Here is a 27,344-nt window from a genome sequence, read left to right as displayed (position 1 = left end):
ACGCCCCACGCCTGCATCCCCCCTCAGAGCTGCCTGCTAAGGGGGCCTACGCCTCCGAGGCCGAGGCCCAAGGTCCTAGCAGCCCTGACCTGGACCGCTGCTCCCTGCCATGGCCTGCTTGCCTTTTGCACGTCACCTGGGAACTTCACGCTGAGGCTACGAAGCTGCCTCACGCACCCTGCCGGTGACGGACACCTCTCCGTGGGGCCCTCCTGCCCATGCACCTCTGGGCAGCACCCGCTCTGGTTCTGGGCCTCTGCCAGGTGCCACACCTGATGTTCCGTGGCCTGGGCACCTGGGCTGACATTCCGTGGCCTGGGCACCCGGGCTGACGGGAAGGGGGCTCCGCTGAGACTGCAATGGGGCGGCGGGGGTGCCTACGAGTGCAGGGGGCTCCTGTCGCCGAAGGAACCCACCACTCGCCCTGCCCTGCACCTGCCCAGAAGACCCCCAGCAGTTCTTCCCACGCCATCTAGATTCAGGGGTCCAGGAGGTGAGCCCCGGAGAGGCCCAGAAGCGCGGGTAGGAGAGAGCGCTAACGGACGCATCTCGGGGGAGGAAAGGCTGCAGAGACAGGAAGGACGGGGACATCACACAGCGTCCCGAGGACTCGGGAAGGGGGAGTCAAGGTCACCAGAGCCTCCGGAGAAAATGTAATTACTGGCGGCCCGGCCTTTTCAGGACTCTGGTGGGGGCTGGCACGCTGAGCTCTCGGTCACAGCTGTGGCTGCAATGCCCGAGCGACCCACCCAGCCCAGCTGAGGCGTGCAGGGCGCCGGGCCTCACCCCTGTGCCCTACGCCCTGTAACAAGACCCTGGGCACCAAGCCACCCACAGAATCACCCCCACCTTGGCTTGCCCACAGCAGGGTGAGGGGCTCGGAGGTGGTCGGGAAGGCCCGCGGCGGCTAGCATGCCCGCAGGGAGTGCTCAGGGCCGGTGGAGAACCCAGATCCTGACCCCACCCTATCCCGTCTCCACTTGGCAAACACCGGACTCCTACTCAACCCTCAAAGCCTGTGTCCTGCGACACTGCTCGGCTCCTTCAAAGGCTCCGTGCTGCTGTCAAAGGCTGACAGACCCCACCCCGACTACCAGAAACTTCCGAGGGGCAGGGCATGGGCTGGGTGTCAGCTTTGCCCCCCAGATGCCCAGTGAGGGATGCAGGTGGGAGCACGGAACACGCGCTCAGCTCGTGCCCGAGGCCCCCCGGGGTCCAGCAGCTCCTGGTCTTTGGGGACTCTGGACAAGCCCCTTTCCCCTCTGAGCCACAGCCCCACAAAGCAAAGAAGGGCACATACAGCTGAGAGCACCCCCCTCACCCCAACAGTGAAGGGTGCCACAGCCCCAAAGGGCAGAGGGTCTCGGGCCCAAATCAGGCACGAGCTGGAGACGGTGTTCCCATCAGGAACACCCACCCCACAACGTGGCCCAGGACCCTCCGGAAGCCGCTGTGACTGGGGGGATCCAACAGGCTGGAAGTAATGGCAGCCGGCAGTGTCCCCCCCACCCCACCCCCGCCCCATGCCTTGTAAACCAGCCCCCAGTGCTTGTTTCTATGGTAACTTCCCAAGGTCAGTGGAGGCAGCCTAGCTCAGCTGGAGACAAAAGGCGCACCCCTCCTGCGGGCCCTAGGCTGCTAAGGAGCCAGTGCGGCGCCCAGACCCCCGGAGCTGGTCTTCGTCCTCAGAGGGTCTCAGGCTTGAAATCCCCCAGCAAGCATGGCCTGATGGAGCGCGGCCGCTGCCCAAAGCCCAGGGGCAGAGCCTACCCGGGCCAGGACACCTCCCGAGGCCCGCTTTGCCCCTCTCGTCCCCTCCACAGGGCTCCCGGGCCCTCCAGGCAGGCCCCACCTGCCCCGTAGCCAGAGTCCCAGCCGGGCTCTCTGCACCTAGCTGGGGTGGTGAGCCCGCACAGGGCCACGATGCTGTGCTCACCAGCCTGGCGCCCCCCAACACCCCACCGTGTGCCCGCCACTGGGCCAAGCTGACGCGGCGCAGGCTCCTGGGATCAGGGGACCAGATTAGCGCCCGCAGGGGCTGCTAATGGGACAGTGACCCGTGCCGGGCCAGCCATCACCGCTCATTACCACCGGCACATCCTGCGTTCCCCACGCCACAGGGGGAAGCTCGGAACCCAAGGGCATCGCCGGGGGGCGCGCAAGTGGGAGAAGGGACCCCCTGCTCCCACACACCACTCCCACGCACCCTGCACCTTGCTGACGCAGCGCCCCGGCCTGCCAGGCCTCGTCCACGCTAACCGACGGCCCAGGACCTGGTGTCTGCGGGGCCACGCAAGGCATCCCGGGGACGCGGACGGCCCGGTCGGCCCTGCGCACTGGAGCTCGGTGCTGGGGCGGGGACCCACCTGGTTCCTGCTGCCAGTGGAGCCAGATCTGACAGCAGAGCCGTGAGGGGGTGTGCCAGCAGCCCCCCAGGAGGGGGAGCCCGGTAGGTGGGGTGTGGGTACAGCCGGCCCCCAGGACAGCCTCCTCGGTCACCCAGGGATGCTCCCCCGGGCCCGTTCCACCCCTGTGCTCCCCGACTGCTGGGACAGCTGCCCTGAGACCTGCCTCATCTGCCTCCCCTCCACGGCCACCCTCCCCCTCCCGCCGGCCCTGGCTCAGGGCCGCCCGAGGACATCCACCACCCACAGCTGAGCGTCCTCCCGCTGGGCCAGCGTCCTCTCAGGGCCTCACAGACATCAGCTCGCTGCACCTCTGAGGAAACTGAGGCACAGAGAGGTTACGTGACCTGCCCAGGGTTGCACAGCTCGGAGCGGCAGAGTTCGAACCCTGTCCTTGGCTGTACCCCACCCCCAGGGCGAGAGGCCTCCACTCACACTGCCGTCGATGTGGCGCCCTGAGAGGCCGGACGGACGGAAGGACGGCTGCGAGCTCCCCTTCTGCTCGACTGCCAGCAGCGCAAGGCCACAGATCTCCCCGGGAAGGCCCGCAGGCTGCCAGGCCAGAGGCTGAGGTCCCCAGGCCCCCTCACACTGTCCGCGCCCAAGCTGCCCCCAAGCCAGGCCCCGGGCCTGCCCCAGGAGAACGTACCTGAGGAAGAAGGAGGCTGCGGCTGATGGGCCCGTGGAGGCTCCCGCTGGGATGCCTGGGGCTGGGGTGACCAGGGCCGTGGTGCAGGCCCCGCCGCGGCTCCACATCTTCGACGCGCCATCAGGGCCCACGGACGGAGGGCCGTCCCGGACCGTGTCTGCCACCGCCACCGCGGCCACCGCTGCTTCAGCCTGGAGGGAAGCAGGGAGCCCGCATGAGGGACAGGCACCCGTCCCTCACCGGGGAGCTGGGGAAGCAGGCCCGTGCACCCCGGAGCCCAGCAAGCTCCCTGGGCCCTGCACGCACGGGACCAGCCGGCTTGGGGAGTGGCTGGAGCAGAGGCGGGCACAGACGCCCGCCCAGGGACTGGACTTTCCAGCCCCTCCCCCTTCCAGTTCCACAAACACAGTGACCACAGTGGTCAGGACCGATGGACAGGGACCACCCCCTCACCCCTGGGCCATCTGTCTGGGAGCACCCAGAGGCACGACTGAGAAGGAACCACAATAAAGATTTGTCACGAGCGCTAATTGCCCCATGTGTGATAATGCATTGTCTTCCCATCACCTGAAATACTACTCTGGCATTTCCAACTCATTAGCTAAAATAAATTCCGGAAAGGGAGACAGGCTCGTAGCGAAGCACAAAGGTAATTAAGCGCGCCCAGGACGGCGCTGGCAGACTTGAGATCCGCCCGCTGTATATTACATTTACGCGCACGTGTCGGGCCCTGGACCCCCAGGCCAGACCTGGCCCTGGAGGAGGATGGACGTCGGCCACCCCAGCCCCATCCCCTTCCCCAAGGCTCCCCAGGCACCACAGCCCGGTCCCTGGGGCTTCTGGCTTCACTTGGCCCTGAGCCCTGTCCAGGGAGTCCTCTGTACCTGGATGAAAGGACAGGGGCCTGTCTGGTGAGCCTGCCTGTGAGGAAGCCAGGGGGCAGCCACACTCCAGGGGGCCTAGCGTCCTCGGGGTCTCCCAAGTGACACGGCCACAAGCCACGTCAGGTGGCACTTCAGCAGAATAAGCCATCATGGGCCCCAGGAGGAACGTTCTGGCAGGAGGTCCCGCCACCTCACAGCAGCATCCCTCCTCACCACGGCAGAGGGTCTCACCCCACCCAGCCCGTGGTCAGCACCAGCTCCCAAAACCCCCCTAGGGACACAGCAAAAACATGTCTGCAAAGGAAGTTCAAAGGGAGCCCCAAACCTTAAGCTGGATGGACGCCAAGCACCCCCACCTGGCCCCCCTGCAGCACCCCCAAGGCTGCAAGGACAGGTCAGTGGCAGAGAAGGGCCAACCTGGAATAGTCCAGGCCCTCGCCAGGCACTGTGCTAGCGCACCACACCCTGCCACCTGCCTCGCATCTGCCTATAGGGCAGGAACTCCTATGCATCCCTCAGAACCCAGTCCGGCCAGCCCTCTCCTTCTCCAGGCCACTCCCTGTGCCTCCCCTGGCCTCCCCCAGCCCTCAGACCTCCCCCAGCTTCCCCCAGTCTACGTAGTGCTGCCAAGTCACAGAGAAACAAGGCCAGGCTCAACTGCCCAGCACCCTATTCTCCGATCCCCCAAGCTTGCATGAGCACCTAGTGCATGCCAGGAATCAGGAGGCCCCGGAGGGAGCCTCTACACTTGCCCGGTCTCCTCCACATCCATGGCACCTTGCCTGGCACGTAGCAGGTGTTCAATAAATCTGTCCTCCAGGAGCACAAAGCGTGGCAGGGACACGCGGAGCTCACGGCCAGGAGGTGGGCCCTGTGCCCCAGGGCAAGGGGGGCGCTGCAGGAGCAGAGAGGCACCCGCTCACAGGGAACATTCCACAAGGTGGGGGGGTCAGCCAGGCCTGGACCTGGATAACGGGAACCGGACGCTGCTTCTCCTCCAGGCAGCTGTGGAGCTCAAGGCAAATGTGAGTGACGCGGGGCAGCCAAGGTCCCCGACAGCCTGGACGCTGCCCACTTCCCCTGCGGCCTTACACGCACGTGACATGCGATGCTCCCTCACCTCAAACGTCAGTCCCTTTTCTGTCACTTCACATCCGTGCTCCCCGTGAGAGATCTAAACTCGTTTGTCGAGCAGAGCGGTGGAGGACAGGACTGATGTTAAAAGCTGCGTCACCCACAGGGCCTGGCCTGGGTCTGGCTGAGCAACCCCCTGCGAGCAGCGCACGGCCGGGGGCTCCTGGGGGCCGGGGCAGGGCTCACCCCCGCAACACCCCGGGTGCCCACTGCCCCAACCGGCCCGAGGCGGGGCCCACGCCCAGCAGCCCAGGCTGGCCCGGCTACGCTGGCCAGCAAGGCCGCCTGGATGGCAGGGGACAGGGCTGTGAGGTCACGGCCCCACACGGCCCTCCACCCACTCCCGCGGGGCCCAAGCACCCCACCTCCCATGCCGGCATCTCTGCCTTCAGCCAGGACGTCCGGCCCCACCAGCAACGGTGCAGGCCACCCAGCCTGCCTACGGCCGGCCGAGCCCCACACTGACCTGTCGGGGGTCCCGCACGCGCCTCGGCTCCGCCAGCCCACTGGGAGGCCGCTGCCGACTCCTGCCGGAAGCAGAGCCCAGACGCACCCAAAGAAGCCGAGGGGGCGGGGGAGGGAAGACACGACACGACACAACACGGGGACAGCAGATGGGGGGGGGGCGGCCAAACGGAAAACGTGATGGAGGTGCCACAGCAGCAAGGAAAGAAAAGCATGAGGAGAGGAGCGTAAGGAGGGCCCGCCGTCCCGGGAGGCCCCCGCGGCAGCCTCCAGGCCTCTCTGCAGGGCGCCCACGACGGGGCGCCGGGGTGCCAAGGAGCACGGCCTGGGAAACACCAAGCTAACCCATTCCTTAGGAGCCCTCTGCGCCTGCATTCCACATCTGCAAGATTGTGGCCCGTGAAGGACAGCGCTCCCCAGCTCCTCAGGACAAATACCTCTCCGGGGGCCACTTCGTGCCCAGAGGAAAGGTGGGGAGGCAGAGGAGGAGGTGGCTAAGGGGCGGCCAGAGCTGAATCTTGCCCTGCGGGGGGCACGGGTGGCATCGTCCACTGGGCATGTGCCAGGCCCCCTCAAAGCTCTGCCCGGTCACCCAGAGGGCCCTGGGCTGGGACGGTCCTAGCCTCTGCAGGTGCCTTGTCCCGCCCCCGTGTCACAGAAGCACCTCACATGGAAGTGGGGGCCCATCTGTCCAACTTCCACTCCACGGGTGGGTAAACTGAGGCCCAGAGGGGGTACCAGCAACGGGTTAGCCAGGTCAGAGGGACAAAGCTCCCTCCATCCCACGCCGTTTCGGCCTTGTCCCCGAGGACAGGTGAGCACCCACCAGGGACCCCCGCCAGGGTTCACAGGAAGTGGGGGGAGGCAAGCAGGCTGGCACACAGGCAGCAGGAGTCAGGTCCCCAAGCTGGGGCCACCCAGCCTCCATGGACAGAGGGAAATCCTGGCTCCACCAAAAATGACCTCACCTCCCAACTCAAAGCAGCGTGCAGCACCTCCTCCAGGAAGCCCTCCATCCTCCCTGTCCAGGCCGAGCCTCGGCTGTCCCAGCCCCTGCGGCAGGCTGGGAACCCTCTGCTCCAGGTCCTCCTCCACGAACTGTGGGGCCCTGGGTAGGGCCCAGCCTGTGTCTACAAGACTAGGGAAGGTTCGCACAGGCTCTGCTAGCCTGGACCCAAGGTAGATGCACCCTTCACCCAGTTACTCAGTCCCACCCTCAGCCGCCCCAGGCGGTGCTACCTTTAGCCTACCGTGGGGTCAGGAGGCCAAAGCCTCAATCTCTTGGCATCGGCTGTAAAATGAGTGCAGATGTCCTGTGAACATCTGACGGGGCCCTGCCAACGTGGGGGAGACATCACGGTTCACAGCCGTGTCCCCGTGGAGCAGGCCAGGGCAGAGCACCTGGGGCGGCCCACGGGCACCTCCATCCCCCACAGTGGCAGAAGTGCCTCTGCCTGACACAGTCTGGAAAGCAACTGCCCGACTGTCCCGCTGGGCGGCTCCCACTGCCGGGAATCGTCACTGGACACTCGGGAGGTGAATGACCCGGAAAGGGCCGAGCTCTGTGCTCTGGACGGGGAAGCGGGCTGCAGTCTCGACAACAGCGTGGCTGGCTGAGGGCTGCTCCTTCCGGACAGTAGACAGCCATGCGCACAGAAAGACCCCCGGCAGCCCACGGGGCAGGCTCCCAGCCACGGCGCCTAGAACACACCAGGCCTTCCACCCACCTCGCCCGCCCAGATCCAAGTCTGCCTAGAGACTGTGGCGCGCAGGGCCGCTGATGGGCTGTGGTGGAGGTTCACAGCACGTCTCTCCAGAGGTATTTAATTCTAGAGCCCAACATGCAGTACTTTAACATTCCAGGGCTGCCTCTAACGATCAATGCCCCGGTTCAGGGGAAATTACCTCATCTGAGTCCAAAAGTTCTATTTATGGTTCTAATAATCTCTCTGTTGATCGCCAGGACTGCTGTCTAATTATAAATCCACCCCCACCCACCCTGAATGCAATCAATGCACACATAAAACCAACAGGGAGCCTTGAATGTTCACGTTTTACGGTGTGCAGGCCACCGGCGGGGCTGCCCAGCTAGAGGCCAGTGACCCCACCACAGCGCAGGGAGGCTGCACCGGGGCGCTGTGCCATCCCGCCCTCTCCCACCTCCGCTCACCCCACCCCTCCGCCTCCTGGAGCCCTCAGAGCCGCGGCCAAGCCGTCTATCCACCTGCAAGACTGCGCTCAGCTCCCTCCCAGGTAAGGAGCCCCCTGGCTATTCCCAGCAGCCTCCTCTGCCCCCATATACTTCTCGCTGGGCCCACCATCTCTGACACTTCCCTCCAGGCCCAGCTCAATGCCACCTCCTCCAGGAAGCCGCCCGGCTCTCTCGAGCCCCTCGGCACATTCCTCCCGGGCAGCCCAGCTCTCGGGCCAGGAGGCACCATGGGACTGGCACGGCAGAGGCTCGCCTCCCTCTTCTTGACCTCACTCAGGACTTAACAAATGCAGGAGTCGGAAACAGTGAGGCCACACCCAGGGGGCGTTGTCACACCAACTGGAGGCTAGTTCAGACCCAGAAGTTCTTCCTGGGAGCCCCCTGTGCACCCCAGGCTACTGAGGGCCAGGGAGGCCCCAAGGACAGGGCAGCCTCAGGCGGACCAGCTCCAGCAGCGAGTCACAGGGGTCCAGCTCCCAGCAAGGGCAGGGTCTCGCCAAGGGCCACCCTGGAGGCAGCAACGTCCAGCCAGCACATCTCGGTGCCGTCGGAGGGGCCAGCAAGCCCAGAGGCGGGGGCAGGGCGGGGGTCAGTCCCGCCCAGGGGCTGTACGGACTTTGCCCCAAGAGCTGGGGGCCCTCCTCGTGCCTCCATGTCCCACAGCCCCAGGGGGCACGGAGACCCCAGGAGACATCTGCCTCGTGCTCTATCTCAGAGACACTTGCTGGGCGGGTTGGTGCGGCTGGCGCTGTGGTGACTGGAAAGGCTTTCACAGCCACGCCCCCGTCTCCCTGCCCCTGGGGATCCCCGGGGGGCGGACGATACAGCCACACTTGTGCCGCACCGCCGCCTGCTCACCCCCGGCCGCGACCCCACCCCCAGCTCTGGCTCCCAGTAAGGCCTCCCCACCTCCGTGCACACAGACCAGTCCCTCTGCTTAGAGGGTCCCTTCTACTTTGTCGCCTGGTGAGCCCCTATTCCGGGCACGGCTGGGCCCCCAGGAGAAGGCACCCCACCCCCCCCATGTCGTGCAGGGCTTGGCCTCCTGGGGAAAGGCCCTCCCGGCGCCCAGCACACCTAGTCCCATGTACCACCAAACCCAAAGCAACTCCCTCCAGCGTCCCAGGAGACCCCTGATCCAATAACCCACCCTCTCCCGACCCCCCCCCACCCTGGTATGCCTTCTCTTAGAAGGAAGACTGGGGGGACACAGAAGCCACTTGGGAGAAACTCCCACCAGAGAAGCCCTGTGACCAAGGCGGGGCCGGGCCCCCAGCTCCACCCTCCGGAGCTGGGGTCATCTCAGGCCGCGGGGCCCTCCCTGGGCACACCCAGCCCAGGTCTGGGGCACCCCCGGCACCCCTGGTGCCCAGAGCTGGTTCCACGGAAGCTATGCCACTGCTGTGGGTGACAATCTGGTGGGCCTGAGGAGGGGAGCCCCGGAGCGGGGAGGGGGGTATCCCGCAGTCACCCAAAAAGAGGCAGCTCCTGAGAGGCCAGACCCCGTGTAAGTGGGAACGGGGTCCCTACCACCTGCAGGCCCCCCGCTACCCTCCAGGCTCTGTCACCTGTCCAGGGGGCAGGGCTGTGTCACCCAGGGCTGCTGCGCATCAGGCAGGAGAGCCTGGACAGGGAGTCACCAGGAGGAGATGTTGGATGACGTTCTGATCTTGCCCCAGCAGCCCACAGGGCCCTTCCATCAGCCCACGGCGCCACGCATGCTCTCAGAGTGGCCAAACCGTCCCCAACCACAGGCCTGTGCCAGGTGGAAGCGATGTTCCACGGTACACAAGAGGACCCTGCCCCCCAGTGACCTCGTAGGCTGACTTGACGAGGGCCTTGGGAATGTCTGGGGCCTCCTCCAAAAGGCACAGCCCCCCTGCTCTAGGGGGAGCCGTGCTGCAGGGCACCCACTGAGCTGGGCGCTCAGCCCCGGAGAGCGCCCAGCCCTGACCGGCTGTAAGCGTCCTGCCTGGTGTCCCAGGGGGCCCACGGCCCACTGCGCCCCGGGCACTCACCAGGCACGTCGGTGGCAGGAAGCTGTTGACCCTCGAGACGCTCCACATGCCCTCTAGGCACTGCTGGGCCTGGATGGTGACCGTGCTCAGTGCCCCGCCCAGGCCGGCGGGTGCCACTGACACCTGGACGCTGGGCCCGGACGGCCAGCCCAGCCCCTTCCTCCTGCCCGGCCCCACTCGGCCCAGCTGCCGCCCCACCGGGCCCACCGGCGCCGGTCCATCCCTCGGGCCGGTGGCGGCACCGGGGCTGGGGGGCATGAGTCCGGGGCCTCCATGGGGGGCGTCAGGGTCCTCGCGGCTGGCGGGCGCCTGAAGCAGCCGCAGAGCCTCCCGTGTGAGCTGGGTCAGGTGCGTGGTACAGACGTCACAGCGGCGCTCAGCCTCCGGGCGACACGCAGGCAGCTCGTCAAGAAGCAGAGCGGAGAGGCACGGGTCCTGGGGGAACAGAGGACAAAGGGACAAAGGGATCAGCACCTCACCACCTGGCCCTCACGTCCACGGCGCCAGGCCAGCGTGCGTGGTGGCCGCCGCACCATCCGTAGCTGACTAATAAGCCCCGAACTGTGTCGTCAGCACACACCCAGCAGGAAATAATCATCGGGGCTTGAGGGTGAGGCTTGCGGCGCCCTTGACGACTGCCCAGCTCCTCCTGCCGTCACCACCACGCTCGCTCACAGCTAAGGAGGCGTTTGCACGCTCCCCGACGTGCAGCCAAGGCCGCGGCCGCCCGGCCGAGGAGCAGCCAGGGGGCCGGCAGAACAAGGCATCCACGGCGGGCTGGGGGCAGCCAGCACCAGGGCCCCAGCTGGAAGCAACGTCTATTCCAGAGCCAGTGGAGGTGGGGCCGGGGGGCTGGAGACCCTCCCCCTGCCTTTGCGGCATCTCTAGCCCTGCTCCACAGGGCCGAGCTGGTGATTCCAAGTCCACGGGAAAACAGAGGCCAAGCGCGGCCAGCACAGACAGGAGGCAAGGCTCGATGGCCTCCACGCTCCATCCCGGGCATGGACTTGGTCCCTGCAGCCCACCCCCTGGCCTGCACTGAGGGGGACACACGGGTCTAACTGCAAGCCTGGTAACCAGAGAGGGCTAAGAACAGGAGCCAGGGGAGCCCAGAAGAGGTCCTCGCCTAGCCTGGAGGTCAGGGAGGGCTTCCTGGAGGAGGTGACATCTCTGGAAGAAAGAAGAGGAGGGAGCCAATCCTCAGAAGGAAACTCACTGGAGGGAAGCTGTTAAGAGTCCCATTCCCAGGGCCCAGCCCCTGCACCTCGACCCCCCACCAGGCTCTGCCTCTGCCTCTCCCCGGGGCAGCCCCGCAGGGCTCTGGGTCTATGCTGGGACCAGCCCCTCAGCATCCTTGCCCCTTCCCCGAGGGGCAAGCCCCAACCACAGGTGCCTGGCTGGGACACCCCCTGAGCAGAGCATGAGCCCAGCCCAGCCGTGGCTGTGACCACCCAGGACTTCCCCAGTGTCACCTGACAGAGCAAACCCCAAATGCGGGCCTGGGTCTCCAATTCGGCCAGCTGGGGGACTCAGCCGGCCCCATCCCTCCCCATCACCACAGCCTGGACCCGCCGCAAATCTGCAGAGCCGGGGCCCTCCCCCCTCCCTGGCCACACTTCTCCCAAAAGGTTCTAGGCAAGGGTGGCTCCAGTCCAGCGGCCCTCTTGGCCAAAAAAGGACTACGACCTCCCCAAACCCTCAGATGCAGAAGCCGTAAGCATCGTGCAGGAGGGGGTGCCTCATTCATCCCGGCAGGGTTCCCCAAGCCTGAGCTGTGGCCAGCCTGACCAGCATCCACAGACGCCTGAGAGGGCTCCAGAGGGTGACAGCTGGGACAGGGTGGCTTGCCGTGAAAGTCCACTCTGCCGGTCCAGCATCAGAGGGCATCGCTCTGCTTCTGTGTCCCCAAGACAGGCAGACCTCGGAGATATTTCAGTTTCGGTCCAGATCACCGCAATAAAGGGACTATTGAAATAAAGCTAGTCACGTGAGGTTTTGGTTTCCCAATTATAAGAGCTATGTTTACACCTCACTGTAATCTTCAGCGTGCAGTAGCACTGTGTCTAAAAAAAACAATTTAATGCTAAAAAAGAGCACGGATTAAAAAACGACGCTGTCAGAAAAACGGCGCTGACAGACTCGCTGGACACGGGGTTGCCACGAGGCCTCGGCTCGCAGAAAACAGCGCACCTGTGAAGCGCAGCAAAGCAAAGCGCGTCCAACCGGGTGTGCCCGCGCCGCCCCGCGCTCCCGGCAGCCTCGGCCATAGAGCTGCCCCCTCACGTGCCCCCGGGCAGGCCCGGTCGAACGACAGCGTGACCCCAGCCAGGCCAGGCCTTGCCAGCTACCTGATTTACGGGCCGCTCCGGAAGGCCTGGCTTTTCTCCAGCAGGGGCTGGCGGGCCCCAGAGCCTCGGAAGCGCCCAGCGTGTCGGGTCCCAATCAGCGACACCACCCCCGCCTGCTGCTCCCCCGTGGGGCCCCGGGGAGGCCCGGAAACGCCGCGGGGACCCCACTCGTGTTGCCCGTGGGCCACAGATGGAATCCAGACGGCAGCCCAGCCACGCCTGGCTCCCACGGGCCGGCTGTCACTCCATCCCCCACCCCCAACCCCGCCAGTTTTCCAGGCCCAGCCCTGATGACTCTGGTTTTTCCACTCAGCGGGAGGCAGCTAATGGTGGGCTGGTGAGAGGGCGAGGGAGGGCGGCCGCTAGAGCCATTAACCAACTTGAAAGGCGGCCCAGACCCCGCCCGGCCCAGGCCCAGCTGCCCATTGTTCTAGGGCCTCTGCTTCTGGGGAGCCCTGGCATCCCCTCCATGGCCTGCACAAGAGGAGGCGGAAGTCAAGTGGGAAGCGCAGGGCATGGGGGGCTGCTAACAGCCCTGGGCCCCCACCAAATCCCCACCGCGCGGCCACGGCAGCCCCCCGCCCAAGCCCCACCCCCAGCCGGTCCCGAGGAATCCAGGTGGGGCGCCAGGGAGGCCCCAGCGGCCCCAGGCCTCAGGCTCTGAGCATCAAAGCCCTACGTGGGAACCACAGGGGTCTGCTCCGGGGGGAGAGGGCCCCCCTAGCTCAAGCACACCCCGCACAGGGAGACAAGCCCAGGGCTGCCCGGTCACCTGCTCGGTGAGCCAACTGAGGGGGTTTCTGCGCTCGTGGCCCCCCAGGTCTCCCGAGTCCTGCCTCACAAGTTCCCAGGAAGGCCAGGCCCACCCCACGGCCAAAGGCCCCTTGAGGGGCCAAGTACCCCCTTGCAGCAATGGCAGCCGAGCCCACCCCTTGGGGGACCCTCCCATCATCACTGCCGAAGGCTGGCTGATCCCCCGGGCCTCGAGGGGCTCCCGGCGTGGGGCAGGCCCGTCTCTCCAACCCGTCTCCTGTCACACACGTGAGATGGCAAAGGCCAACAGGGGGAGGGACCCGCCTGGGGTGACCGCACGGAGAGCCCAGCGGACCCTGAGCCCCTCAGACAGGCCAGGCAGCAGTGGCTGGGCCACCACAGGGGCCAAAGCGGCGCTCGGGCAGCAGCTGGGCCACTGAGCAGCCTGGGACAGTCACTGCACGCTGGTCACTCAGAAGCACAGCCCTCGCTGGAGGGACCAGCCGGGGGACCGCAAGCTTTGGGCAGGACAGGCCTAGAGCCAGGATCCCCGCCCCCAGCTGCTGGCCCAGCACTCGGGGCTCCAGGGAGGGGGCTTCTCCTGGGAGCTGGCACGGGCCACTCCCAGGAAGGGCCCCAGAAGGTGAGGGGTGACGGCACCTTCCACACCACTGCCGACCCCTGGGCAGCCCTCAGGGAGACAAAGGCCCCTCCCCACTTCTCAGCCACCCCTTCCCCCCAGTGCAGCCCACAGTCCTCAGACCCCAGCACAGGGCGGGGAGCTGGGGGACGCCTGGGAGGAGCAGCCCTCCCTCCCCCGGGCCTGGTCTCCTCTCCCAGCCCTGGAGCAGCTCCTGGCAGCTCCAGGGTCCACAGGCCCAAGTTCCAGAATTTTAACCCCTGAAAGCCCCGGCCACCGTGCAGCCTGGCACCCACCCCTCCCCTCCAGAGCCCAGCACCTTCAGAAAGACAGTAGTTTTCCTGCTGCAAAATATTACTTTTAGTTTCCTCTTTGTGGTCTAATCAGACATTTCACTTGCATTTGGAAACTGCTTTTCTTAATTTGATTCAACTTAGCGTCGCGTACCACCTACCCTGCACGCTGCCTGGCTTTCAGGGAGCCTCCCCGCACTTAAAAATGATGACTTCTCACTCTTCGCTTTGTTTCTGGGTCTCCAAGTTGCTTTAAGTAATCCTTCCATTTGCTCCTGTGAGGGAGCCCTGGAGGGGGCCGCACTGCCCCACCATCACCACCAGGAGAGGCCTCCCCAGCCCGGCTGGCCAGGCCCCCCAGCAGGGCAGGAGGGGAGCTGACCAGAAGCCCCCCACCCCACCGCCACGGATGCCCCCCGGGAGGGGGTGGGAAGGGGTTCTATTCCCCAATTCAGAAAAGCCCCCAGGCCGCAGGGCTATGAGGCAACCCTCTCTGAGCCCCCATCACCCCGTCTTTTAAAAGGTGGCCTGGGCACCCACTGGCAGGGCGGCTAGGAGAGCACATGGGCCCAGAGGCCAGCCACACGGTCAGGCTCGACAAGCAGGCACTGAGCAAGGTCCCACCAGCCACAGCTCCCTCCGCCCCATCCTCCCTTCTCTCCACAAACAAAGCAGCTGGGCCGTGACCCCGCGCGGCCCCCTTTTCCGGAGTTGACAACAGGTCCAGGAAGGGACCCCTGGCTGCCGGGCCGGGCGCTGCCGTCCCGGGCTCTGCTGTCGAGGACATTCCCAGGTCGCGTGCAGCGGGCTCGGTTTCCAGCCACACCGCAGCCATCCCAGGCCCTCCCTCCCTCCCTCCCACCCAGCCAGGGCCTCACCAGGGGCCCGGCCCCCAGCCCCAGGCCCCACCACCTGCTGGGTCCAGTGGGATGCCTGGAGACCCAAACCCAACCCTCCCTCTGCCAGCCAGGCCGCCAGAGACCACCCCGGCCTGCAGGCCTGCAGCTCTGAGGCCCCAAGCTGACACGGGGGGAGGGGAGGGGGGCCGCAGCCTGGCCCACCCAGCGCTGCCCAGCACCTATCCCCAAGACCCTGTGCCAGGCACCGGCCAGCTGGGCAGCTCGGGGCACACACTAGCTCATTGAGACCTCCTCCCCTCAACGGCCTCTCTATCCTCCACACGAGGCCACACAGGGTGGCGGGGGCCCGGGGGGCTAAAGGCCAGACAGGCAGGACGGCCTCAGCGGGTGAGGGTGGTGGAGAAGCAGCTCTACCAGGACACCCGCCGCAGGGTGGGTCCGGCGCCCAGCCGGACACAGCCTTCAGTCTGACTGTCCACCTCTGGAGGCGAGCACAGCCTGTGGACCTCAGTTTCCTCTTCCGGACAACGGGCCGTGGCAGATCGCACCCCGCAAGCCCAGCCACGGCCAGGGCCCCCAATGCCACTTGGGAGGCTCTGAGTCCCGGCAAAAGGGGCAGGTGCAGAAGCTGAATGGGGCCCCTGCCCCCAGGTGGCCCCAGATACCGTGTCCTCCTGCACACAGGGCCACCCCCGCCCACCAGCCCCTCCGACAAGGCTGCCAGAAGAGCCCGGAACTACGGCTCTTTATCGGAGGGCTTCCCAGGACCCCCCAGGCCCCACTTCTACTCCAGGGCTGGAGCGCAACTGCACTCCACCCCACCTCCCTACCTTCGACCTCATCCTGCTTTCCCCTTGTCACCCTACAGGGCACCCAAGACACAGTCTCCGCATGTGCTCCGGGCAACCCCATCCTCGAGCTCTTGATGCTCCACCCCTGGAGACCCTCACCCCACCTCTGGGCTAATTCCAGCCCAGATCAAATACCACCTCCTCCAGGAGGTCCTCCTGGGTGCCCCTTTCCAGAGCCCTCCCTCCCAGGGCCCTTTGGTTAAGAGCACAGACTTCAGAGGTGGAGAAGCCAGGGTGCGTGGCCTCGGGCAAGTCACTCACACCCGTGTGTCCGCTACTTCCTCCCCTGGCACGTGGGGTGGTGGAGCTAAGCACATAATTCCCAGAGGCCTGCTCACTGGTGACGAGTTTTGAACAGGCCAAGTATGTGGGGCTGGCGGGGATTCCAGGAAGCAAAACTGGGCTGTGGCCTCGCACCAAGGCTGTGTGGGGGAGGATGGCGACGGGGAGCCTAGGACGGGGCAATTCGGAAGGAGCCGACTCTGCAGCCCACACCCCCGAGCAGGGCACGGGGCAGGGCCAGCACCCGGCACGCTCCACCCGGAAACGGAGGCAGTTGCGCAGGCCAGCATCCATCACACGGGATCAGAGGTGAACGCACACGGCGGTGTAAGGACATCCACCCAAGGCGGACACAGCAGCCTGTCGCTGGGCCGTGTAGGACCGTAAATCCACCAGCCCCAGGCACCCAGCTGAGTCCAACCACCCCTGCCCCAGCCCAGCGCCCACAGCCGAAGCCTGGGATGCTGCCCGGGGGGGCAGGGACCAGACCAGATGAGTCCGGGGAGCCCTCCCAGGAGCCCTGCGGTCCACATTGGTCCCTCGGCCACAAAACGTAGCACCAGAAGCAAAAGCGCCCCTTCACCCAGAGGGGGCCAGAGTGTCTACTCAGCCCAAGGACGCTGTTCCCAGACAGGGCAGCTGAGGTCCTGCCAAGAAGCGACCACACCAGAGGAGCTGGGGCCACGGGAGCTGGGGCCACAGGAACTGGGGCCACGGGAGCTAGGGCCACGGGGACTGGGGGCCACAGAAGCTGGGGGGAGAGGCTTGTCCGCCACGCGTCCACCCAGTGGGAATGAAGATCACGGGGCTCAGAGGTCAGGGCTCAGGGGTGCATGACCAGAGAGCAGCTCCCAGAGGGTCCCAGACAGCCCAGACTGGCTGCTTCCAGAAACCTGACAGGGGACAGCCTGGCCCTGAATGCCACCCCCCACCGCACGGGTTCCCCGTCCCCAGGAAGCAAACGAGTGGACGGAGGCCAGACGCACTGAGGGACACTCGATCCACTTCCATCCTGTTTATTTATTCATACCCCGCACCTTCTTGCACAAAAACTGCGGTGGCTTCCAGGAATTACTCGGCATAAATTGGAAGTGAAACCACGTGGCTAGAGACAGTCATGTTAGAGCAGCTAGGAACGATCAGCTCCCACAGATGTGTGAGAAAGGGCCCATGCGGTTGGCGGAAGCTGAAGACTGCATTTGCTGTGAGCTTCCTGGCAGGCAAAGGAAAAAGGAAACTAGACTTTCCTTGCCATTCAAGACCACAACCAGCTCTTCCAACTGCCAAGTAAAAGATCCCTTCAGGACACTCGAGGGACCCTTGAGAAGGCCCCAGACCCCCTCCCTTAAACCATGCCAGACCAAGACAAGCCCCCGGAAAGGCACTGAGCAGCCCGAGGTACAGGGGTGACACCCTGACCCTCCCCCTTTCAGCAGAGAGGCAGTGAGGAAAGTCACCACAACTCACTCCCCTGCTCAGCCCCAGTGCTGACTGCAACTGGACTCCCCTCAAGAAGCTCCCTACCCCAGACCCCAGCCGGCCCCCAAAGCCCCATCTCCGCCTCTGGCTGACGTTCAGAGGACAGGTGTTTAGGACCCGAAGCTCAGCCCCGCCCCCACTGCCCACCCTCACTCCCCGAAGCCCCAGACCAGCAAGGACCCAAGACGGGCACACGGATGGGACCAGAGGAAGTTCTCAGGGACAGCAGGGGACACCAGCTAGACCACCGCCCACCTAGGGAGAAGGGGGCCAGGGCAGGGTGTGGAGGGGCCGGCCGAGGTCTCGCAGAGGCCAGGTGGCAAGGCCAGGCCTGACCGGCCTCCTCCCTCCTCCCGCCCAGGCTTCGTCCCCGCGGCCTGATCCCTCCCCGGCTGAGTCATCAGTCCCCTACCAGCTGGGACAGTGCCCAGCAGCCAGCCCCAGGGAGCACCGGCCCCTCTCACACCTCCCAGCTGCCTCTGGGGCTTGCCAACACCCGGCTCAGCTGGAGAATGCTGTTGACACCAGGCGCCCCGCCCCGGGGAGCCCCCCCAGAAGCTGGTGGAGCTCAGGCCAGGCTCCAAACAGCATGCGGGACACGGGCCCAGGGACTGTGACCCCAGGTGGCAAATGTCCAGCACCAGCTGGGCCAAGCCCCTGCCGCCCCGGGACCCCACCGTGGCATACCAGTGCGGTCAGAGCTGGGGGCGGTGGGGACAGACCACCACTCCTGAGCCAGGCCCCAGAGAGAGATGGGAGGGTCTCCAGGCCTCTAGCCTTAGAAGCCTGGTCACTCACCCCGAGCTGTGCCCAGGGTGAGCCCACGGCCTCCCGGCAGCCTTCAGACTCGCTGTCCAGCTTGGCGAAAAACACGAACCAGTGCTGGGGCTGCATGGGTGGGCAGTGGTTCTGGAATTCGCAGGGTGAGGGAGGACGAGACCCCCCTGTTCGGGTGAGCGAGAGATTCCCAAGATCGAAAGGAGAACTGATCTCTTCCCCCATCTGAGCACTAATCAATTCAGTGCCGTGTTGACACGTGGACGTCACGGGTTCCAGAAGAGTCACCACCTCCACGCGACGCGTCTGGGCGGCAGCTGGAGCAGATCCCCAAGCAGGATCCCTGCCCCCCACAGCTGCAAGGGGCTGGGGACCGCCATCCTCCACAAGGGCCTCATATGGGGCGGCGGGGAGAGCCAAGATCCAGTCCAGCAGCCCTCGGGGTGAACACAGCAGGGTGTGCGAGGCAAGATCTGGTCACTCAGTCGTTCAACAAACGTTTCTGGGTGACCCAGACCCCATGCCTGCCCTGACAGAGCTCCTGGCCTGGGGGTAGCACACTGGCCACAGAGACCACACAGTGGCCGTGGAGTGTGGGAAGGGCTCAGAAAAGGCGGGGCCAGGTGGCAGCAGGGGTAGCCTCTGGGAGGACGGTGGAGATGTGGGGGAGGGAAAGCTCGGGGGAGGGGAGGGGAGGAGAGGTTCACTGCACATGGAGGGCCACCAGGCTCTGTGCCAGGAGCTCAAAGTGAGGCCACTCAGTGAAGAAGGGGCCCTGTGCCCAGGGGCTGTGCCTTTCGGGGGGCCTCGGTCTGGGCTCAGTCTGGTAGGGCCCAGGTGGACAGCAGGACCCAGAACTGGCCAGGGACCCTCCTGAGGGCTCCACAGTTCAGAGAGTCCCCTCTGGCTGCCCTGAGGGTGGGCAGCTGTGGGTGGGCTGGGCCGGGGGACAATGACAGGGGCCTGCAGGAACTTGGTGACCAGTTTGCCAGGGAAGGCTGGGGCCTCAGGTTCTGACTCGGGGGATAGAGTGGCCAGTACTAAGCTGGAGGGCACTCAGTCGTGGAGGAGAGGAAGGCCTGGCTTTGGTCCCTGGGTGGGGGGTTCTGGGAGTTCCCAGCAGAGGCCTCTCAGAGGCAGGGGCAGGGAGAGCAGAGCAGGGAACTGGCAGGACCACCTGGGGAGGCTGGGGCAGGGGGAGGGGGTCTGGGGAGAAGCAGGGCATCTGAAGCGGGGCCCACGGGAGGAGCGGCCCGTGGAGGCCACAGGACAGTCCGAAGGGCGTGCTCCAGGCCACGCAGAGGTCCGAAGGGGTAACTCAGAGACAAGGCCTTGGGCCCTGGTGAGAGCAGAGGTGGCTCCGTGGAGGCCCAGAGGCCCCAGCCTGGCATCCCCTCCACAACCAGGCCCACCGCCCCTCCCAGTTCAGGCAGGACGGTCTCTGGGCTCCAAGCTGGGCAGGCAGAGCATGTTCCCTCCCCCACGGCCCCCAGGGACACTGGGGCTCCAAAGCAGGGGGCACAGTCCTATCTGTTCCGCATGGATGAGGTCCCTGGGCGGGAACCACGGTCATCCTCACTGCCCAGGTGCGGAAACTGAGGCAGGCGCAGGGAGAAGGGAGCAGAGGCAGTAAGGGGGAGGCGGGCCCTCCACCCAGGCCGCCCGCCCACCTCCCATGGGCACCAAAGACCTGGGCACAGCATGACCCCCGAGCCTACATCCCAGCAAAAGCAACAAGGGCTGAGGCGTATGGGCCAGCCCGTGCCAGACGTGGCCCAACACACCTGTGAAAGGGGTGCGAAGGTGGCCCCAGGTACAGAGAGGGAAACCGAGGCCACGAGCTCTCAGCGAACCTGCCCAAGGCCCCAGCCTGGAGCTGGCAGCTGGCAGGAGGGTGGGCAAGAAGCCAGCGGGCAGTCGAGCCCCGGCAGGGATGCCTCAGGCAGAGGGTGGGGTGGCCGTCCCTCGACCCTTGCGAGGCTCCCTCCCACCTGAGACCAGGCAGGGACCGCAGGGGCAAGGGCCTCTCAGCCAGCCTGGGGTCCCAGCTCCACCCTCATCCCAGGCCAGGGGAGCCCAGCAAGCCACCTCCGGACCGGGGCCTCCCCAGATGCCCCAAGCATGGGACTAAGTGAGATGACAGCCAGCAAAGTTCTCTGTAAACTGAAGCACTGTTCTCACAAAGCTCATCTCCTCACGATGAGAAACAAGAAAGGGCCCTAGGGAAAATTCTAGACCACAAACTACATTCCAGTGCCTTGTCAGTCTCAGAGCAGAGCCCAGTGCCCCTGGACCATCGGGCCAGACTCCTGGGAGGCCCCCCTGGGGCTCACCCAGAGCCGGGCACACGCGGGTCCCCCCGGCTGCCCCAGCCTCCTTCGCAAACCAAAAGCAGAAGCAGCTGCACAAGCCCATCCCGGGCACCGTCTCCCCAGCCTGCCTGCAGGAAGCTCTGGGGCAGGCCGGGTGAGGCTGCAGGCTGTGCGCGCATCAGCCTGGGTCACACAGGACAATGACACCCGCCAAGGCCCCAGCCACCTTGTCCCATGTCCCACGGCCCGGGTGGCTCAGCCCAAGGGCCTGAAGCCCCCTTGGGCCCATTCCCACCCTCTCTGGAGAAACAGTGGATGACGGGGCCCTCCCTTCCTCAGGCACAGCACCCTACAGGTTGGACAGCACCCCAGAAGGACCGCTGGAGGCTACCCCCATCTGACAAAGGAGGAAATGCAGCGGGGGAAGGGCCCAAAGAGATCAACAAAGCCAGAGACCCTGGTGTGCGGCGTGAACAGGCCGCTGGGTGCCAGGGACAGCTGGGGAAGGGGGTGAGCCCTCACCTGGCACTGAGGGGTGCCCAGTGTCAAACGCCAAACTCGGGGAGCCCAGGGGAGGTGGAAGGTGAGCACTATGGGTGGTCCAGGGCCTTCCCTGATGAGCTGTCTGCAGGAAACGACCACTGAGACATCCAGATGAGGGACCCCGAATCCACCGGCGACTGGTGTGACCTGCAGCTCTCTCCACCAGGATCCCCTGCCCACCTGCGACCCACCGGCCACATGTCCAGCACCACCAGGCAAAGTCCAGTTCAGTCACTAAAGCCTCTCCTCTCTCTGGCCTCAATTTCCCCTAACAGGGTAGTAAGATGGCCCTGTGGCCCCGTCAGGCCCCCAGGAGTCTAGCCCAGAACACCCTCTCCTGGGGCCGTGAAGGTCTTCTCACGTCTTTTCAACCAGATTCAGGCCATGTGGGGCACAGAGCGTGGCAAGGCTGCACCCTGCTCAGGGCAGCAGATGCGGGAGCGTGCAGCCCCACCCCAGGACGGGCCACAGGCCCCCTCCCCTGACCGCAGAGCGAGGGTGCCCAGGACACAAACCAGACTCACATCCCCACTCCCAATGCCGCGGGGAACACCGCTGGACCCCAGGAGGCCGGGGTCTCGCCCAGACAACAGGGCCTCCTCGGAGAACTATATTTAGATTCAATGGGGATTATGCAGGCTTACTTCCCAGGACAGCTTTCAGAAAGGCTGCAGGTCGGGCGGGAAGGGCTTCCTCTGGAGAACCCCCCCCACCCAGCCCCCAGCTTCCCAGGCTGTGCAAACTTCCAGAGCGCATTGTTCCTGGAACAATGGTCCCTGCTCCTTCCAAGACCAGGGCAAGCCCGTTGGCTACAGAAGTCGGCAGAGCGCCCTCCCCTGGCCAACACCTTGGCAGCTGGGTCTGGAGCCTGGGGGGCCAGATGGGTGGCCACTGCCTAAAGTGGCAGAGCCCCAGGCTGTGGGCCACATGCAACTCTTAGCTATGGCCCTGGGAGGGGACAGGGAGGGGGGCCCCCCTCACAGCAGCTGGCCCACCCTCTGGCCCTCCAAGCCCTCCTGCCCCAGGTGTGCAGTTTCCAGACACCTGGCTGGGGGCCCAGGTGCTCCAAGGGCAACAACGCACCAAATAACCTCTTGCCGCTGGCAAGGCAGGAGCTGTCCCGCCCGGGGTGGAGGCCCCGCCGTCTCCCCCTCTTCTCCCTCTCCCAAACACACACTCGGCTTCCAGCTGTGGGACATCTGCAGCAGAAACGCCCACCCAGCCCCTCCCATCAGACAGTGGGACCCTCTTAGGATGAAATGCCTCAACTCACACACAAGGTGTTAACAGACGGGAAACCGAGGCCCAGAGAAGGGAAGGGACTGGCCCCAAATCCACGGTGGAACCTCGCCTCCCTCCGGGCCCCGAAGACTCCCAAGTGTCAGCATAGAACCCGTCCCAGGGGGCGGCCTGAGGAAGGGTCACTTACCCGGAGGGGTGTCCCGGGCCCGCCGACCAGCTTCCACGCCTGTCGCTTGAGCTCGGCGAGCTTCGTGTGGCAGTGGCGGCACCAGCCGCCTCCACCAGCCGAGTGGCCCTGCTCCGCGCCCGCCCCGGCGCCCTCGGGCGCAGGGCGGCTGCCGCATGGATCCTGCTCGGGCCCGGCGGTCAGCCTCTTGCGGGGGGGCACCTCCAGCAGCTGCAACGTCTCGCGGGCCGGGCCGCCCTCTGTCACCTGGTGGGGGGGGCAGAAGGGGACAGTGAGCTTGGGCCGCTGGGCGGCGCCACCCCGGTACCCAGCACCGGAGACTCCCGACCTCAGAGCGACCCAGGCCGAGTGACTCACTCGACAAAGTTGTGAGCGCTGGGCACGAACCTGCAGCGCAACGTGTTCTTCCATCCCGGGAGGGCTTCATTGCCCGCCACCCCCCCCCAGCAGGAGGCCCGTCGCCACCCGCGCTCCGCTCCAGGCCCGGCCCCCAGGGGCCGCCGCGCACCCTGCCAGTGTCCTCTGCGTCCCGGGCTCGGTCCCGGGCCGTCCGCCGGCCCCCCGTCGCCCGCCTCCCTCTCGTGCCCCGCTGCGCGTACCGCGGGCTGCGCCGCACACAGGGGGGCGCCGCGGCTGCCCATGGCCGGGACGCAGGAAGGGCTGGGCCGTCGCTTCGGGGCCACGAGGGCTCTCCGGGGTCGCCGCGGCTACGTGATCCGGCCTGAGGACGCCCCCATGGCGAGGCCGGCCGCTCCGAAGTTCGCGGAGCAGGCAAGTGGCGGAGAGCGCGATGGCTGTGGCGGCGAGCGCGCTCGGAAACGAGGGCGGGGCCGGGGACTCCGGGGGCGGGGAGGGGCGGGGCTCCGGGAGAGCTGTCCCGCCCCGCCCAAGCCCTCGCTCTGCAGTGTGTGGGGGAGGGGGTCCCGCAGCGCCGCGCGGCCGCACCCACTCCGAGGCCCCCAACCTGTTAGGCGAGTCCCAGCCCGAGGGAGGGGCGCTGGGGGCCGCGGTGAGACACCCCGTACACGCGCGCGTATGCGCCTTCCTGCTCCTCTCCTGGGACACTGGGGTCTCCTGGGAGGCCCCAACCCACTCGTCACTTTACAGGCGAGAAAACTGAGGCCGCGGAGGGGAAGGTCTTGCCCAAGGTCACACAACAAAGTGGAAGGGAACCCCGGCCCCCAGGCTCCCGATCGCTTTTTCCTGAAAATCCAGCGCACTCCGCGTGTCGGTGGCCACACTTTGGGTCTAACTGTCACGCATGGGTGAGCATCGCCGGGCTCTGCGCCTCGGAACGTGCAGCGCCCATGCCAGTCTATCTGTGCCTAGGCGTGTCTGCAAACGGCACGCGAGTCTTTGCAGCCGCGCGTGTGCAAGAAGGCCGGTGTGCGCGCCGTGCGCCCGGGAAGAGGGCGGAGGTGGCCCTGGGGGTGTGCGCGGGACCTGTTGTCAGCCGGCCGGGCAGATGGGAACTTAGCTCCGGAATTAATTGCCTGTTAGTCTCCGGCTGGGAGGTCGCCCCCCTTCTCCGGCGACCAGTTGCTCCCGCTCCAGCTCAGCCCTAAGTGTCTTCGCTATCCGAGGCGGCAGGCGGATCCGGGTCCGGCTCTGGGTCAGCCAGAAATCCAGGGTCGGGCTCCGCGGGCGCGGCCACCCGGTTTCTCGCGACGCGAGCGCTCCCTGCTGGCCGCCGCGCACCCGCCGCCGCGAGGCTCGGAAGAGGCCTCGCGCCACACGTCCGGGGCGAAGAGGTACGCCGGGGGAGGGGGGCTAGAAGGAGCGGAGCCAGAGCAGAGGGCGGCTGGAAAACCGCGGCCCAGGCGGAGACCCCAACCGCAGCTCCCCGGCACGCAGTGCGACCCTCACACAGATTCGAGCCGCTCCCCGCCTCTCCTGAGCCCCTCAAAGCGACTCCTTCTTTATGTTTTGCCCACCCTGCCTTTCACTAGAAAGGTCCTCTCCACCTACGCACTCACTCCCCAGAAAAGAGTGGAGCGGGGTGATCTGCCCCTCCTGGCTCTCCCAGTTGTTCTTGGCCTGCAAAGCGGCGAGGGGAGCATAAAGTGGGCAAAGGGTCCCCACTCTCACTCCACGGTCCCACGTCGTCCAGCCCCTTTCCACTCGGCCTGGACGCCGAAGCTCTTCTCCTTTTCTAGCTCCTCGAAGGAAAGGGGCGTCACCCCCGTCCGGATCTGGGTACAGCGGGACATCGCAGCCCCCGCCCCTCAACTGCTCCGGGACACAGACACACACATACGCAGGCCCGGGAAGCGCGACTCTATAGCACGCCGACGCACACACTCCTCACCTGCACCTCCGGAAACACATCGGCCCCAGGAGCCCTTGTCCTATGCCCCGGGGCCGGCCACACCCGCAACTTCGTTTGTCCGCACGGCTGCGGCGCTTCCAGAAGCACACGCTCACACCCTACACCCGGGTTCCCGGGGACGGCCAGACACGGTCCCGCGGAACCTGGACCACCTCGGGACTCGGGATCAGCCGCGAGACCCGCGGCCCCCAGCCTTTCCCTCCCCAGCAAGGCGCGCGGTGGGACTCGGAGTCCCTGCGCTGCGCTCTCCTCCCTCGCCGACAGTCCCCCGCTCAGGACGCCTCGCTGAGGGGAGAGAGAGAGATAGGACAGCACTAAGGGGGAAAAGTGCGGCCCGGCCTGCGCGACGCTGCTCGGGACCTGCCGCCTCTTTCCCGGCGCCGCACCCTGGGCCGCGGGAGCCGCGCCGCAAAGTAGCGGGACGGCGCCTCTGCCGCCAGCCGGGTCCCGCCGCCCGGCCCTCACCTTGGCTCGCCGCCGCAGGAGGTGGCTGGTGAACCCCAGGATGATCTCCGAGTCCAGGCAGAGCGCCCCCATCTCCAGCAGGCTGGGCGCCTTGCGGGGCGCGCCGCGGGGCGGCTCGGGCGGCCCCGGCAGCGCCATGGAAGAGCGGAGCGCGGGGAGCAGCGGCGCCGCCGCCGCCGCCGCCGCCGCCGCCGCCGCCTCCCCGCCCGCGCGCTCACTGGCCGCGCGCCCGCCTCCGCCGCGCTCCGCACGGCGCAGGGCAGCCCGCCAGGTCCCCAGTCCTCCGCGGCCCGCGTCGGCGGCCCCTGCGCTGGCTCCGCGCCGCGCGCCCCCGCGCTCCGGCCCCGCCCGCCCGCGCCGACAGCGCCCCCTCCGCCAGAGCGGCGAGCCAGACTCCTGGCCACGCACACCCGAGGAGGAGGGGCGGGGGGCGAGTACCCTGCTGGCCCTGGGGCGGAGGATGGGGGCCCGGACCCGGCCTGGGTCCGCACCCCCTTGCTTCGCGCGCCTCCTACCGGGTGCTGTGGCCGGGAAGCACAGGGTCCGGGCGGCAGCGCCTAGCGGGATTCCGCAAAACCCCGGCGGACAGGGGGCGTGTCGTGACCCCTCCCACTCCAATCCGCCCTGGGGACTCCGCGCCTTGGGGGTCCCAGTCCCTAGACATGTGTAGGGAGCCCAGTGACCTTGCGCTCCCCCCTCTCCCCATGCTCCACAGCGCTCCTGTCTGGGGCCCCTCCTCAGAAGCTCCCCATCCCACACCCCAGCCTCGGTCAACGGACTCCTAAGGCCCGTCCCACCAGGACCTCAGAGCGCCTCCACTCCAGCACCCCGATTCCGCAGCCACCTGCAGCCTTCTCTGCCCTTGACCTGAACCTCCGGCCGTTCCTGGAACTCCTGCGGGCTGGAGGATCCCTGCTATTCGCCAGGCGCGACCAAATTTCGGAGTCCGTGGCGGGACGCTCGGGGATCAGGGGCTGGGTTCTACCGGGATACAAACTCAGGCCCGAATCCCGCGCTCCTTCAGTGCGCAGCCCCCCAGCCTCGCAAGCTGACGGGCGCCCTCTGTGGGCGCAGGCCAGGAGGCGGGACGCCTGCCTGGGGAGGGTGGAGCCCCGGGACAGGGTTTCCTAAACAACCTAGGCCCACGGCGAGGTCTTTGGGAGTTAGCGGGGTGGGTATTAGGCAACACTGCCGGGGGAGATGGACCTGAACAGGATGCGGAAGATAAGCAGGCATGGAGAGAAGACCAGAGAAGCGAGGGCCTGGACGTCACAGCGCTGGGCCCTTTCAGAGGCGCAGGTGCGCAGATGGCCTGAAATGACAGCTGGGCTGGGCCAGCCCCGCAGCCCCCTCTGCCCCCTGGAAAGGACCATGGACTCTCCCTACTCACCCCTCTTCCGCCGCCGGGAGACCCTCCTGCTTCACGGCGTTCCTCCCCTGACACTCCAGTGGCAACTGGAGGACATTGTCTCCACCTGACTGCACCCGAAGGACTCATCATAAACACCTTATCTGCCCGGCGCAGGGCTGGCCATTACCACTGCTCTGCCCCACTGGGGCCTCGCGTCAGGAGAGACACCCCGGGAGGAGCTGCCCGCCTCCCCATCCCCGTGGCCACTCCTGGCCTGGGGCAGAGATCAGGGCAAAAGCCACAAGGAGGCCCGGAGTCGCCCACTCCCCCTCCTCAGCCCCTCCTGTCGGCCACTGGAGGCCACCCTGGGGACCTCCCACCCTCCTCCCTCCCCACCTCTCCAAGACCCTGATCCTGGGGCGCTTCCTCCGGTGGACCCCGCTCTTCTGGGAGGGGGCTGCCACCTTCTCAGTGGATTGATTAAAGCCATCGTGGGGATTTTTTTTAACATTTAATTTACCAAGCACGCCACGGCCAGTCAGAGCTGTCCCCGGGGAAATCTAGGCCAAGGGAGCAAAGGAGAAAAACCCCTGCAGTTGAGTGGAGCTCTGACAGGATTAATTGCTGGACTCGGCTTCCAATCAGACCCCACATGGCAGTATTTCAGGACAGCGGGAGGACACCAGGATGCAGTGGTCAGAGTCCTGGACCGGGCATGGGGAGCCTGAGCCATACCCCCACCTCACCACGACCTGCTGGGAACATTGGGAAACGCCCCCAGCTCCACATGCAACCCAAGTTCCCGTGGGTGGTCTCCAGCCCACCCCCAGCCAGCCTTTCTAAGAGGGGCCAAGCCCTTCCAGCC

The 27,344-nt window shown here is 66.4% G+C and overlaps 1 protein-coding gene across 5 annotated transcripts in view; it reads right to left on the bottom strand.

Moving 5' to 3' along the window:
• KIF26A (kinesin family member 26A) overlaps window positions 1-25,285 on the bottom strand; it is a 41,829-nt gene extending 16,544 nt beyond the window's left edge. Inside the window, exons 1-4 of one of the 5 annotated variants that reach the window (XM_060295347.1) lie at window positions 25,129-25,285; window positions 22,335-22,580; window positions 9,768-10,202; window positions 3,055-3,245 (exon numbers count right to left, since the gene is read on the bottom strand). In XM_060295347.1, coding sequence (XP_060151330.1) covers window positions 3,055-3,245; window positions 9,768-10,202; window positions 22,335-22,580; window positions 25,129-25,266 — 1,010 coding nt within the window. In that variant the 5' untranslated portion in view covers window positions 25,267-25,285. Of the gene's footprint in view, window positions 1-3,054; window positions 3,246-5,538; window positions 5,584-9,767; window positions 10,203-13,962; window positions 14,110-22,334; window positions 22,581-22,721; window positions 22,841-22,933; window positions 23,105-25,128 lie in introns of those variants that run through there. The other 4 variants (XM_030883208.2, XM_060295348.1, XM_060295349.1 and 1 more) reach the window with 4 other exon arrangements.
• Between the last annotated feature and the right edge of the window lie 2,059 nt (window positions 25,286-27,344).

The sequence above is a fragment of the Globicephala melas genome, chromosome 2 (assembly GCF_963455315.2).
Source record: "Globicephala melas chromosome 2, mGloMel1.2, whole genome shotgun sequence".
NCBI classification, from domain to species: Eukaryota; Metazoa; Chordata; class Mammalia; order Artiodactyla; family Delphinidae; genus Globicephala; species Globicephala melas.
The sequence above is the reverse complement of the archived record's forward strand: the minus strand, read 5'-3'. Positions and strand labels throughout refer to the sequence as shown.